This window comes from Rhineura floridana, chromosome 14 (genome assembly GCF_030035675.1).
Source record: "Rhineura floridana isolate rRhiFlo1 chromosome 14, rRhiFlo1.hap2, whole genome shotgun sequence".
NCBI classification, from domain to species: domain Eukaryota; kingdom Metazoa; phylum Chordata; class Lepidosauria; order Squamata; family Rhineuridae; genus Rhineura; species Rhineura floridana.
This window is the reverse complement of record NC_084493.1, coordinates 26,180,489-26,195,936: the sequence shown is the minus strand read 5'-3', so window position 1 is coordinate 26,195,936 and position 15,448 is coordinate 26,180,489. Positions and strand designations below refer to the sequence as shown.

Genomic DNA, 15,448 nt, shown 5'->3' with positions numbered 1-15,448 from the left:
CCCAGGGTGGCCTTCCAACCTCCTCTGCCTGGCCGTTGGGACTCTCCCCAGGCCAAACCCTACTCCACAGGCCACATTCCTCACCAGTCCTCGTTGAGTGATCTTGCCTGGTTAGAATGGCTCCTTGAACATTATAATGCTTCTTCCTTGCCTGGATGGAGGATACAGAGGGCTACATGAGTAAATTAACATGTATTGCTCCACCCACTTTTGCTTCTGGCCACACCCACCAATAGCATGTGGCTGGCTCCTGGGAGATGGCCTAGAAGGAAATGTTGCTTTCAGCCTGAACAAAGTTCCCCATTCCTGCCTGATGCCATCCGTCCATCCCTCCATTCATATCTTCTTCAGGATCTGGCATTCCATTCCCCACCCAACAATGACAAGCTGGGATCTTATAGGGCTGTTCCCCCCCCCCTTTAGGTTTTTCTCCTAATTTGTTTTGCACTTATGCAAACCTTTGAGGCTCTCTCTTGCACATGGATGGTGTCCTTTTGGCTACATTAGGATTACTCTTCATACATAACGAGGATGGGGAACCCTTGTCCCTCTAGGTGTTGTTGAGTTGCAACTCCCATCATCTCTGTCCATTGGCCATGCTGGCTGGGTCTCATGGGAGTTTGGGGCCCTCCAGTTTGGATTTAGATTCCCCGTCCCTGGTAAAGATGGTGCTTTTGAATAACCAGGCATTTGGGACATGTAACAGGACAGGTTTATTGTTTTTGTGTTCTCCTGATGAGCTTCTCCAGGGCCTCCTGCTCAATCACTGTTGGGAACCAGGCTGCTGGACTAGTTAGACCTTTAGTCTGATCCAGCAAGGCAATTGTTACATTATTTGCTGTTTCTTTCATATTATTTCCTGCACAATCAGTTCTGGTTGCCAGACACATTTGGCTACTCGGCACAGCTGCCCCAAGTGATGCATGGCTGTGGAATCCAGCGGTTTCTAACACAAAAGCTTAGCTGGAACCTTGTGAACACTTTTCCGGTGAGTTGTTTCTTAAATTAGAAAAAAATCTTTATAATTGTATAAATCGAGTGTTAAGCAGCTTTATCTTACATTGCTTGAAAGGGGTGCCCAGCTGTTCTTGCACAGCTGAAATATGCCAAATAGCTTCATAGGATTATTCAAACCATAGTTTGTGAAGCCGGCTCCCCCCCCCCCCCAGTAGTTAAGATTAACCAAAGTTTAGGGTTTGGACATACATAGTCTAAAACAGAGATGGAAGCTTTCAGTCTTCTTCTTGCAGCCATGCTGGAGGAGGGAAAGGGAGAGGAGAATGCGTAGGCTTGAGGCTCGCTGCTGCTCATTCTCATAACTGCAAATTGGGCCAACAAATGTGCACCAGTTCCTCATGATACCTACATTTCCCTCCCCCTGAAGCAGCCTTCCCCTACTAGGTGCCCTTCAGATGTGGTTGGACTAACAATCCCATCGCCCTTTGCAAGTGTGGTCAATAGGGGTGATGAGAACTGTAGTCCAAAACATCTGGAGGGTATTAGGCTGGAGAAGGTTGCTCTGAAGCATCCGTAATGGCTGCCACAACAAACTACAGCACGTTGGGTAACAATGAGTTCTGAGGGTGGAAATAAATTCTTGGGAAGACTCTCTGAATATGTTTTGTGTACAGTGTACACTGTATGAATCTTGCCTGTGCTTTGCGTTAGAAAGGATCATACACCCATGCACCGGATCGGCCTGTGTCCTGGTGGGATGTGTGTTACCCGTAAATCAGTGGTTCCTAAACTTTTTTTCTCATGGACCGCTTGACAGTTGCAGATGGTCTTGGCGGACCACTTCATGATTTTTTTTCTGCCTGTTGTGGCTGTGTGATAGGTGTTGTATGGTTTTTAATTGTAGTTTTCTTCTTGGTATGGTCTTTTCTTGTGTTACATTTTGCATTTCCATAGAAATCAAATTGCGATACGATATAAGAAATTAAAGAAGCAATCTAAGTACAATTAAAACCCAATATGAATGTTTCATGTGGACATGCCACAGACCACCTGAATGAAGCTCATGGCCCACTTGTGCTGTAAATGATCTTCTTCTCTTGTAGCACAATACCTTCATCTGGGAAGGCATTGATGGGTCCCAGGTTTTAGTCCACTTCCCGCCTGCAGATTCCTATGGGCTGGCTGGTCGTGTGGAAGAGGTGAGCAAAGCCAAATTATCCCCCACCCCCAATGAAGCAAGCGGGGACATAAATGCCATGGTGGGATGATGATGATGATGATTTATTGAATTCATATCCCACCCTTCCTCCCAAAGCAGCCAAAGGTAGCAGTCATAAAAATAATTTAACAAGGAAAAGAAAAACCTATGAAAAACAGTTTAAAACATCCCAGAACACAATTTCAGTTAAAAATATTCTAAAGTACAGTTAAAAGATTCTAAAACACAACATTAAAACTTTCTCTTATCAGTGATCTTCAGGTTGCCAGGAACAGTCGCCTTCAGCTATCAAATGCCTGGCTAAACAGGAATGTTTTCAAATTCCTCCTGAAAGCGAATAGTGATGGGAACAGGCACACCTCACTGGGGAGGGCATTCCACAAATGGGGAGCCACCACTGAAAAGGCCATGTCATGGGTCAATGCCAACCTGGCAGCATGTGGATGTGAAATCCAGTACAGTTTCCAACAGTTCTGGAGACAGGCAACTGCAAGAGATGGCAAGATTATAATTATTTATTTATTTGTAAAAGTATTTCTGTTCTGTCCTATCATATATCGGGAAGGTATATAATGTTCAAACTTAAAATACCATTGTGGGGGGGAACAGAACAGCAAAACATATTAAGTCATAATACCATTAAGAAAATCAGACATATGACTTTTAAAAGAGAGAGAAAAGAGAGAGAAAAAGAATAAAATCAAATTAATAAATCAAGGCGAGAAGGAGTCAGATAGGCAAGGGGAAGGGATGGGAGGGAATAGACTCCAGCAGAGCCTGTGCGGCATACTGATCATGCAAACAGCTCCAAATAGAAGTGCCAGATCTCAGAGTATTTATGTTCTCTGTGCCTATGAGTAAAAGTATGCTGGAAGGGAAGAAAGGTCCTCTGACCAATAAGCAATTGGGGGAGTTGTTTGATCCTTTCAGAGGTGTTTAAGCAGAGGCTGGGCAGTCATCTGTCAAAGTTGCTGTAATTGTAAGATTCCTCTACTTAGCAGCGTGTGGGACTAGATGACCTCCACAATTCCTTTCCAACTCTAAAATTCTGTGATTCTTGTTTCCTGTTTCCCTGAAAAGCACTATTCTCAGACCCTGAGACTGAATCCAGTAATCTTCTATAAAACCCTGAGAACCTCTTGCTATAGGTGTCAGTACCAGAGGAGGTCTAAATGTGTTGAACCAGAGAGAGGTGATGGAAGTGTACTCCGGAAGGTGCAATTTTACAAATGTTACTCAGAAATCGGTCCTGCTTTGTTGAATGGGGTTAACTCTTTGGCAAGTGGGCGGAGGAGTGCAGCTGTAGTTAAGCAGATGCAATACTCTTTCCCCATTTCCAAATAAATGCTATTGTGGAACCTATCACTGCAAAAATGTTACTCGTCATCTTCCTTATTAAATTTATTACTTGCTTGTTACCAAGGGAGCCAGTGTGGTGTGATGGTCAAGGGGTTGGAGCAGGGTTCGGATCCTCACTCCACCATGAATCTCACTGGGTGACCTTGGGCTCAGCCACTGTCTCTCAGCCTAGCCTACCTCACGGGTTGTTGTGGGGATAAAATGGAGAGGGAGGAGAACCGTGTACATCACCTTGAGCTCATTGGAGGAAGGGCGGGATATAAATGTAATAAATAAATAAATAACATAAATACATTATGCGATTAAAAATGCATGTAAAACATTATTGTTCTCATACAAACACCTGCAGTTCATATGCAAGGACTTCCTCAGCCAATCACAGCCACTGGCAGCTTTGGACATAGGAACACCGGAAGCTGCCTTATACCAAGTCAAACCATTGGTCCATCTAGCTCAGTATTGTCTACACTGGCTGGCAGCAGCTCTCCAGGGTTTCAGGCAGGGAGTGTCTCCCACCCCTACCTGGAGATGCCCCAGACTGAACCCAGGTCCTTCTGCTTGCAGAGCAGATGATCTGTCACTGAACTACAGCCCTTCCTCCAAATGCTGGAATAATATAGGCATATCCTTCAGGTACTTTACCTGTTTCAGAAACATAGCTATGCCACCTTATTTAAATGGAGGTTCAAAACACACACCTGCTAAGGCAAGGCTGAATTCTTCCTGAATATTTGTTTAAATGAGTTTTTTGAAAAATCCTTTTCTATAAGCAGGTGATGAATAAATAAATGAAAGTCAACTCAAACCAAGAACTTGTATGCTCTACGTTAGAGAATGATGATTATTCATTTTTATGTAAACTCAGAAATATTAAAAAGAAATCAAACCCTCGCTTTACCTGGTAAATTGCTAAGTTATAATTAGCACTTCTGACTCCCAGTGGTTATTTGTTCTGTTTACATTCTGCTCTTCCAGTTAAATAGTTCCCCACCTTTTAGGAACATAGGAAGTTGTTGTATACTGAGCCAAACCATTAATCCATCTAGCTCAATATTGTCTACACTGACTGACAGCAGCTCTCTAGGGTTTCAGGCAGTAGTGTCTCCCAGCCCTACCTGGAGATGCCGGGGATTGAACTTGGGACCTTCTGCATGCAAGGCATGTTCTTATGTTCTTATGTTCTACCACTGAGCTATGTCCCTTCCCATTAGCACACTATTTATTATTTATTTATTTATTGTATTTGTATACCGCCCCATAGCCAAAGCTCTCTGGGCGGTTTACAGTAACAAAAAACATTAAAAACAAATATACAAATTTAAAACACATCTTTTAAAAACAATTTAAAACGCAATTTAAAACAATTTAAAAACACATGCTAAAATGCCTGGGGGAAGATAATGAAAATGATAATAGTAATTGTTATTGTTATTATTCTGCCTTCCACACACATTTCAAGGCGATGTAAAAAATGAAATAAAAACAGCTTTAAAAAAGTTAAAAACAACATGGAAAGTAACACCAGATAAATTTTCAAAACAATGCCAAGTAGACACCCACGGCAGAGACCTTTTCATCGAGCTGGAAACAGCAGAACAATACCAGCTCAGTCCATTATCATGTAGATGTCGTCTCTCCCCTAGATATTAAAAACGATGAAGAGTAATCGGGACAAGGGCCGTGTGAACCACAGCGCCGCTCTCTTTGGGTTTGGAGATGGGGGAGGCGGCCCAACGCAGAAGATGCTGGACAGGCTAAGCCGCATGAAGGACACAGATGGCTTACCCAGGTCTGTCTCCCTTTGCAACACCCCAAGCGCTGCTCCATTATTTATTTATTTGTTGCATTTATATCCCACCTTTCCTCAAAGGAGCTCAAGGTAGTATACATGGTTTCCCCCCCTCTCTATTTGAACCTCACAACACCTTTGTGAGGTAGGTCAGGCTGGGAGGCAGTGACTGGCCCAACGTCACCCAGTGAGCTTGATGACTGAGTGGGGATTCAAACCCTGGTCCCCCAGGTCATAGTCCAGCACCTTAACCATTACCACACTCCGGCTCTCATTATAAGCCAAACAAAAGTGAAGTCAAGCATATAAAATTTTGTGGTGAGACGGTCGCCTCCAGACCGTCAGTATTTTGCGGGAGAGTTTGAAGTACATACTAGATTTGCCCAATTAAAGTGGATGAAACGACTCTGTTGCTCCAGTGCAACAAATCCACTTTTTTTAAAAAAACCAGATTTTTTGTGGTTAGGAAAGTGGACAGGGAAGTGCATTGAAAAGTGTGGGCTGACGGAATGATTCGTGGGAAGATGTATATAAACACCCCACAAGCAAATCAGGATGAATGTTCATTGTGGTATGACCACCCCCACAAACAAATTGCAGCAGATGTTCAATAAAGACCAGGTAGAATGCAACTTTTGTGTTAGTGTTGTGCAAACACATCAGGATGAATGCTCAATAAATAGGTTGTCTGGAGGAGCCCATAGTTAAGGAAGGCTCATCTGCACTATTTAAACCCGCATTGTACCATTTTAAAGAGTGGGTTGATACCTCATCCCAGGGAACCCTGGTAATTGTAGCTCTGGAAGGGGAATAGGGGTCTCCTAACAGCTCTCAGCACCCTTAACAAGCTACACTTCCCAGGATTCTTTGAGGGAAGCCAGGACTGTTAAAATGGTATGTTACGGGTTTAAACGTGTAGTGCAGATGGGGTCCAAGAGCAGCTTCACTGAATGGAGGAGAAGGTGACCCAGGGCTGGAATCTGGATAGGCAACATAGGCAACTGCCGTTGATGCTGGTTTTCGAGGCACCTGCTACAGGTTATCTACCCATTCAACAGCTAAAGCAAACAATTGGAAATGTTTCATCTTTACTTGTAAATGTTGACCATGTGCGACCAGCATTATGTTAATTTTGTTGCTTTTTGTTTGTTCCTGGGAAAATTTACAGCATCAATGGCCTTTCATCAAATGTTGTGAGTGATTTAAATCAGATCCATGCTGAGGGGTGGGGCACCTGTGGCCTTCCAGATGTTGATGGATTACAACTGCAATCATCCCTCACTATGCTGGCTGGGGCTGATGGGAACTGGAATGCAAGACACAGCTCTAGGGCCACAGGTTCCCCATCCCTGATGTAAACCATGCATCAAAGTCAGGAAATCAGGCTACAAACTCAATTGAAAATACTTATTTAAAAAGTTGAACAAATGGTGGTGAGATATTAAAAAAAATCCCTTGTCCATGGTGCCATTTGGTCTGGAGCTGACCCTAAGAGAAGCTGAGGCATAGAGGGTGAGGAAAAGGTGAAGAGGTATTCTTAGTCCAGCCCGTTCATGTGACGAGAGGGAGAGAATTATGTTGATGGTGAGCCAAGCTGCCTCTGCAGAGATTCTTGGGAAGAGGATAGGATGTTGACAGCGTCCTGATTTGTCTTTGCTTTGAGGATGATGGCAAGATCTGTCATTCGTGGGCTGCCTTCAAGGGACTGAATTCCTGTGGTGGGCAGGGTTAGAAGCAAAAAGTGCATAGTGGAGTGACTCTTACCTTTGCCTTACCCCTTCTATACCTTGTTGATTGCTGTGCTCTGCAGGTGAGGGCTTCCTGCAGATAACGTCTCATCAGGAGATCCCTTCCATGCCACCTAGGAATTGGGCCTTTAGTGTTGTGGCACCGACCCTTTGGAATTCCCTCCCCTTAAATATCAGGCAGGCGCCATCTCTGTTGTCGGTGCCTGTTTGAAGACCTTCATCTTTTCAACAAGCCTTTTAAGTAGAGGCCTTATCCCAGTCTGCATGTGTGTTGGGAATTGTTTTAAAGATTTTTTTGAGGATGCTTTTAAAGTTCAAAGATGCTTTGTGTTTAAGATATTCTGTTTTTCAGATGTTTTACGTATGTTTTTAGTGTGTGGCCGTTCGTTTGTCACCCTGGGCTCCTTCTGGGAGGAAAGGTGGGATACAAATTTAATAAATAAATAAATAAATACAGAAGGCTACTTTCCAGAAAAGCAAAAGTCACAAGATTTCTACCTGCCCCCCCAACTTACATCTGCACCCTTCATCCAGATAAGCAAGAGGTCTTATCACTGTTCGAGGGCACAATCCTGCCAGGCAAAAGACTTGAGTTGGACGTGTGAGCAGGGCTGTGGAGTCGGTACGCCAAACCTTCGACTCCGACTCCTCTATTTTTCTACTGTCCGACTCTTGTCAATCAAAATTTATTTGGAAGTCAGAGTCGGTACATTTCTACTGACTCTGACTCGGACTCCACCCAAAATTGCTTCTGACTCCACGACTCCGACTCCACAGCCCTGCGTGTGAGGGGCCTGGACTGGGTAGGGTCCAAGGGCTGAATAGAGGGGCATTCACTCCCCGGGCCTGTGGTTCCCCACCCCTGTTGTAACTTGTCTGATAGTCGGGTCTATCTCTTTTACTGGCAGGGTTCAGATGTCCACACCTGACCAGTTTTTCACTGCCCTGGAAAAGGAAAAGGCTCAGCTGTGTACCTGGGTTGGAGAACTGTTTCTGGAGCTGCATAACGGCACATACACCACCCATGGGCAGGTTTGTATGCCCACAAAAGTGTAGGAGAAGTCTGTTGGGATCATGATCAACTCTCTCCAGTTCCACAGCATTCTGGCTTAGATTAAATGGGTTTGTCTTCAGAAGCGTCTGTTCCTGAAGTTCTGAAATCAAAATCACCTTTCAAGCTGTACACAGGCAAAGTTCGTTCTTATAAACTTCCCATCGGTTGCTCCAGCGTCTGCTTCTCTTGCTTCATGAGGCTGTATCTCAGGAACGGGGAACCTGTGGCCCTCCGGATGTGGTTGGACTCCAAATCCCATCAGCCCCAGCCAGCATAGTCAACAGACAGGGGTGATGGGAATTGTAGTCCAACAACCTCTGGAGGGCTGCAAGTTCTGGGTAAAAAAGCATAGAATTGCATTGTTCAGATTTACAGTCTTTGCTTATCAGTATCAGTTTGTAATGTCTGATCTTTTCCTTTGGTTACTGCTTTTTATTTTTTTCCTGTAAAAATCCACGTTTTCTATTTTTGGAATCAGATTAAAAAGGGGAATCGGGAATGCGAATGCCTTCTCCATGATGTCGAGGTTCTGAGTAGCTTGGCTTTGTCCAAGAAACGTTCTTTCCAGTACCCTTCTGCTAAGCTTCAGCACCTCTGGAGGTACAACTTTGAGTTACGGTGTCCAAATCCTAAAAGAGGAATGGTGGGTAGGAGACTACGATTGTTGGCCAAAAGCTCCTTTTGGGAGGAAAGGAGAGAGGCTAGGTATCTGGATTGCCCAGAAGGTTACAGGGCTATTTTGCCTTCATGGCACAGTGCCAAATATGTCTTTGTAATTATGTGAACTAGAAACTTCTCAGATTGAAAAAGAACATTTCTCCCTCCCTCCAGAAAACAAACCAAGATCAATCCATGGTATAGGACCCTGGCTTGTTAACAGACCATATTTTAAACTAACTAGAGTTTCCCCAATTCTAACATAACAGTAAATTTCAGTTAGAGGAAGTGGCTGCTTCTAATCTTCTTCCAGTTGTGCTAGAAGAGAAGAGGGGAGGGAAGAGTGCATGAGCCCGAAGTTCACTTCTTCTCATTTATGGTTTAATGATCCATCTGAAATGGGCCACTGTCTCAGATTCCAAATGCATCATGGAAATCTGTGCTCATGGGAATGATGAACATAACCCATTGTTTTTGCCCCTTGGTGATGACAATATTATTTGCATATATATTGCACCCTTCCTTTGAGGAGCTCACAGTGGTGTTTGTGGTCTTTCCCCCTGTCCTTGCTTCTCCATTTTGTATGTATAGAATTATAATATAAACAAACAAACAGGAGCAGCAGACAGCCAACTGCTCCTTCCATTCATGGACCCTACTCTGGCATCAGAGGGCTATGAGAAGGTGGTGGTGATGCCCTGAGGCCTCCAGAGTTTTGTATAGATGCAAGCTAGTTCCTCTCTTTCTTTGGCTCTTGCATACATACTTGATTTTTCTCCCCTTCTGGTGGCAGGCTGCTACTCCTGAATCAATTCCATGATGTCTTGCCAGGCAGCTGTATCCAGCTGGTAGTCGAGGATGCCATGAGATACTATTCAGGTAAGAGGGGAAATTTATTTATTTTATTTATTGGATTTTTATACCGCCCCACTAGCATAGCTCTCTGGGCAGTGTACAACAAATATGAATAAATACAAGAAAATCACATAAGCAATACAAAAACAGATATATATAGAAATCCACAATCTAAAACCAGATTAAAAACATATATAGAAAAATTTTTAAATGCCTGGTAAAATAGGAAGGTTTTAACTTGGCGCCGAAAAGATAGCAGCGTTGGCGCCATTTTTATCTCTTCGCGAAGACTATTCCACAGTTCGGGGGCCACCACTGAGAAGGCCCTAGTTCTTGTTACCATCCTCCGAGCTTCCCTATGAGTTGGACCCTGGAGGAGGGCCTTCGATGTTGAGCGCAGTGTACGGGCAGGTTCATATCGGGAGAGGCGTTCCAATAGAAATACATAGATGGGCCTCCTGCACTCGTATGAATTAGCCCTGGGCCTTGAGATAGGCCTCAGAAGCTCTGCTTGTGACTATCAAGGTCTGTTAGGTCACCGGGCATGAGAGACAGGGCCTTCTCGGTGGTGACCCCATACTCGGGGAATTTAGTTCTTATGCCCCTACTTTACTGGCATTAAAAAAAAATCAATAATCCACAGACATTGAGCTGACTGTCAAAATGGTAACTTGGTGACTATGGCATCAAAAGTGTAGTAATGCTTAAGGGTATAAATTAGTTGGGTATTAAAAACATTTTGATTGACAAAAAGATTTCCCTGAGTTAATCCAACAGTAGATCTAGTTTTTTGAAAATAATTTTTAATACAGGTGTTTGTTTATAACTGGAGCTGCCTTAGCTCACTCTGGATGGACAGGTCCCCTTAATGGGAATCCTTTTTTTCCTTTCCCCCAGAAATTCGCAGTGCTGGAGCTCAGCTTCTGAAGGATGCTATGCAGTCTCTATTTGGAGACCTGTTGGCAAGCAGTCGAGAGACTAATGAAAGCATGCTTGTGATCAACACACTGCCATGGGAACGAACCGAAGTTATCTCCAAAACTGGACCCAGAGATTCTGAGACCTTAGGTGCCAGCTATGTTCCAGTCTTAAACCTTTCCATTACAGAGGGATTACTCTCTTGCTAGTCGCACTCATTTCAGCATAACTTTAGATGACGATGGTGGTGAAGTTGCTTGATTTAATGTGCAAAATGCTGATAATATTTACAGAGTCCTCACAGTAATCTTAGGAGAAGTGATTGTTGCAGTTCTCTCCCCTTTTTTAGCACATTCAGGTCACCTTCACAAATAGATGTTGTGCACTTCATGCTGTGCACTCCTGCCCCTAAGGCGTCAGTGACATTTGAATCTCATTCAAATGGGCACCTTTCTGTTCGCTTGTTCCACCCACCTCTGCCTTCATAGAAGGAAGTTTGCAGCCCAAAGCCTTGTGAGTGAGTCATTGCTAGAGGGTTCCTCTGCCCTGGCCTTTGGCTGCATATTCTTTTGTGAAGGGCACAGAGAGTTCCTTCCTAAATGCACAGGTGAAGCCGCCTTGAGAAAACATTCTGTCAGAAAGGTGGGATGTAAATATGCTGCTGAGCAAAAATGGAGTAAGTCCCAGCAAGCTAAAAATGTAATAAAAAGAATGTAGAATCCAAAACCCTTTTTACTGTTTGTCTTAAATAACTAAACTTTATATTGGATCAGGTGGAAATGGGATACAGTGCAGAGGGTCTCTGGACCTCCTGGCAAATACATCTGGCCTTTGGCTGTTTAGAAGTTAATCTACCTCCTTTGTACCTCTTTAGCCTTGGTGACGGTTCCCAGCATGGGCTACTGTACCGTTCAGGATTCATTACCTCCTCCACATCCCGTGACAGTGACCAAAAAGGTGAGCTTTTGTCAGAAAACCCGAGTAACGGCCCATGCAGAGGAACCCTGTTAACGCAAGAAGAGTCCTGTCGGATCATTCCAAAAGTCCATCTAGTCCACAGTTTCACACAGTGGCTGTCCGAGGTGCTTCCAGGAAGCCCCCAAGCAGGACAGGAGGGCAATAGCCTGCTCTGATTGTTGCTCCCCAGTGACTGGTACTCGGAAGTAAACTGCCTGTAAACCTGAAAGCCCTATATAGCCATTTGTAGCCATTACGATGAGTGGCCAGTGATAGACCAAACCTCCGTGAATCTGACTAGTCCTCCCTTAAAGCCGTCTCAGTGACCATCCTCACCTTACAGGAACATACGAAGCTGCCTTATACTGAGTCAAATCATTGGTCCATCTAGCTCAGTATCGTCTGCACTGACTGGCAGGAGCTCTCCAGGGTTTGAGGCAGGAGTCTCTCCCAGCCCTACCTGGAAATGCCAGGGATTGAGCTTGGGACTTTCTGCATGCAAGGCAGGTGCTCTACTACTGAGCTATGGGTCTTCCCCAATTTGTGGCAGCAAATTCCATAACTTAGGGATAGGGACCCTGTGGCCCTCCATGTGTTACTGGACTACAGCTCCCATCACCCCTGACCATTGGCCATGCTGGCTAGGAGCTGCTCTTTTTCTGGATGAGTCCAGGCTCTTCTTCCCTTTGCCTCAATATTCTTCCTAGGTGTCGGGGTATAACCTTCCCAGTGGCCCTTGTTCCTTTTAGTTTATTTAGTTGTCAAAACTTTCTCCCCAGGCAGATGGTTCTGTTATCATGGAGAACGGTGTTGTCCGAGTCCATCTGGATATTATGGGGCGTGTGACATCGCTTTGCTTAATGCAGCCTGAGAGGTACTTTGAAAACCAACCATAATTTAGGCTTCAGTCATACAATGCAATTTGTTGGTTGGGCTGAGGGTGTTTCTTTTTTCCTAGAGAGTCAGTTCCTGAAGGCTGCTGTGCTAACCAGTTTGCACTATTTGACGATGTTCCATTGTATTGGGATGCCTGGGATGTCATGGACTATCACCTGGAGACCAGGTAGGTGATGTCATCTTTCTGGTACAAAGCTCCATCTTGAGACTGCTGGCAAATAACAAAAAGGATGCTGGTGAGGTTCTCTTTGCAGTAGGTTATAGTGTGGCTGGACTTGCAAATTGGTCAGAGATGCTTATAATCACACACTTTGTACCAATGGCAGAATTTAGTTTATACCACTGGGGCACTTCCAGGAAAGAAAGAAAAAAGACAAAGGGAGAGGGCATAGCACAGACTTGCCTTAGCATGAGTGGTGTGGAGGGAATCGATGAAAGTGATGGCCATCAGATTGAAAGCAAAGGTAAATAGAATGTGTAATTGATCAATGGAGTAGAGGGGCAAATAGAGGAGGGGCTGTTGCTCAGTGTGGTGGAGTACATGCTTTGCAGGTTCAATCCCAGCACCTCCAGTTAGAAGGATCAGATAGCAGGTGATGGGGAAAAACATGTCAATACTGGGCTGGATGGACAAATGTCTGTGTAAGGAAGATTCAGTTGATGGGGACAGACACAAGACCATAAGATAAGAATATCATCATCATCATCTTATTTGTATTCTGCCTTTCCACAAAAAATTGTGCTCAAGGCGGCTTACAACAAGGTGAATAAAAATAGATTGCAAAAACAATTTCCTAATAACAAAAAATAATCAGTGACATAACAATATATGTACAACAAGCAAAAGCAACTTTTCAATATTATGAACATAATAAAACAGTCTTTAAAATATAAAAAGAGCCTTACTGGATCAAGCCAGTGGCTTGTCTAATTCAGCATCCTGTTCTCTCAGTGGCCAACCAGATGCCTGTGGGAAGCCTGCAAGCAGGACCTGAGCACAAGAGCACTCTCCCCTCTTGCAGTTTTCAGCAACTGGTATTCAGAAGCATGCTGCCTCTGACCGTGGAGGCAGAACATAGTCATAATGGCTACTAGCCATTGATAGCCTTATCCACCATGAATTTGTCTAATCCTCTTTTAAAGCCATCCAGGTTGGTGGCCATCACGTCCTTTTGTGGGAGTGAATTCCATAGTTCAAGGGAGATCCAGAGGATGGCAAGGAGAGAATGGGCCTTCTTCGTAGTAGCCTTCCCATCTACAGAATACTCTCCTCCTTGTCAATATTTGGCTGCCAGGCAAAGACATTTTTGTTTTCCCAGGCATTTGGGCAGCACCAATGATATGTTACTGTACTGTTAAATCTATTTTTAATAATGCTTATGTGATTTATAGTAATGTATTTTTCAGGTTGGTTATAAATTGCTTTGGGAGTCAAGCAGAAAGTGATGTATAAATTTAATAAACTTAAACTTTTTGTCCTCAATCATGTGTGGACAAGCAACTTTTTCCTACTCATATTTAAGGTCAACCCTTCCGTTGCAACCTAGAATTCTGAACCAGTGGTTTCCTTGTAAATATTTTATGGTTTTATAATTTCATGAAGTTTTAATGCTTTTAGTGTACACCACCATAATATTTTCTTTTGAGCTGGCAGTCTAGATATATTCCAATAAATAAATAAAATTCTTTCAGGAAGCCCATCTTGCTTCTCCTTAAAACCTTGGAAATTGCACTGCCAGGGGGGCTGCGGGGCAGCGTGACCTTCTCCTTGCAGATCAGCGAGAAGAGCATCCTTACCCAAGAGGTCATCCTGGATGCAGCAAGTCCTTTCATACGCTTCCAGACTCAGGTTTGATGTCTTTAAATCTTTGGTTGAAGCTGTTGTCCCCAAAGCGAGCATGTACCTCCTAAATACACATGTGTATATATATTTTAAAATCTTAGTTTAATACACCCACTCTCTTCCTTGTTTCCCTAACCCACTTCTGTACTGAAAAAAACTAGCTCTTCTTAGTCATTATGTTTATATTTGCTATTTCTTTCTGTGTTTTAGCATACATTTTTAATTAGCGATAACCTTTTATCTTTTGGGGGGAGTGAGAAAAAGGATATAATGAAGTTCATATTAAAAAGGTAATGTTTTGGTGAAGGCACCAAAACCAAGGCAGCTTACAAGGAAGCAGGAAGGAGATGGGTGGAAGAACTGACACTCCTTTTAAGCAAAAGCATTCTAAGGCAAAGGATGTTGGTTCAGGCTAGTACACGACTGGATATTGTAAATACACAGGTCATTATAAACAAGGCAATGTGTATTCTATAACCCTGTGATACGAAATCCAGAAGCTGAGGATAATAGGGTTGAGGATCCTTAGAATCTAAACTTCTATTTAAATCAAATAAAGAGCAAGATTCTAGCCCTCATTATTGAGAAGTTCAGCTTAAGAGTGTGTGGGCAGTGCCTGGTGCAGGCAAGATGCCCAGTGATAAGGGGCAAGGTATCTTTCATAGCTTTTTGCTCTTCCCTGCAGCTAGCAGATGCTTTGGGGAATATTGGACTTCTGGGTTGAAATCTCCAGTCACTGACCTGCCAATCGCACACTCTAACCTACTTTATAGGGTTGTTGTGAGGATAAAAAGGGGTGCAAGTTCACTGGAGGAAGTGTGGGATCCAGACATGGCTATTAATAACCATTTGTGCAAACTTGCAAAGTATATGCAGTCACGTTCAAGTTTACTTTGGTGCGGAGTTTTGATCTGTGTGTGTGTTTACAGTATGCTTAGCTGGCCTGGTTACAAACCTTTGAACGTTCCATCATCCAGAACTCTGCTCCTCCCTCCCAACCCCCAATCAGTGCTTTCAGTGAACTCCACCCTAGTCTGATTTCACTTTTATTTGCTCTGAGGGAGTTGTTTGGAGTAAGGAAAGCTCAGTTGCGTCATTTCTATGAAATTTCCTAGTGACAAATGTAAGGGCAGTCTAATCATTCCCAGAGCAGGGAAGCCTCTGAATAAACTCGGGATGCTTAAGGCAGGAGTTG

The 15,448-nt window shown here is 43.7% G+C and overlaps 1 protein-coding gene across 5 annotated transcripts in view; it reads left to right on the top strand.

Moving 5' to 3' along the window:
- The window catches only part of MAN2C1 (mannosidase alpha class 2C member 1), a 38,498-nt gene that overhangs the window by 17,580 nt on the left and 5,470 nt on the right, over positions 1-15,448 (top strand). For all 5 annotated transcript variants that reach the window (XM_061595234.1, XM_061595233.1, XM_061595235.1 and 2 more), the window contains 11 exons: positions 872-988; positions 2,061-2,156; positions 5,179-5,324; positions 7,981-8,104; positions 8,605-8,726; positions 9,577-9,662; positions 10,536-10,706; positions 11,431-11,513; positions 12,293-12,387; positions 12,472-12,576; positions 14,103-14,259. In XM_061595234.1, coding sequence (XP_061451218.1) covers positions 872-988; positions 2,061-2,156; positions 5,179-5,324; positions 7,981-8,104; positions 8,605-8,726; positions 9,577-9,662; positions 10,536-10,706; positions 11,431-11,513; positions 12,293-12,387; positions 12,472-12,576; positions 14,103-14,259 — 1,302 coding nt within the window. The remainder of the gene's footprint in view (positions 1-871; positions 989-2,060; positions 2,157-5,178; positions 5,325-7,980; positions 8,105-8,604; positions 8,727-9,576; positions 9,663-10,535; positions 10,707-11,430; positions 11,514-12,292; positions 12,388-12,471; positions 12,577-14,102; positions 14,260-15,448) is intronic.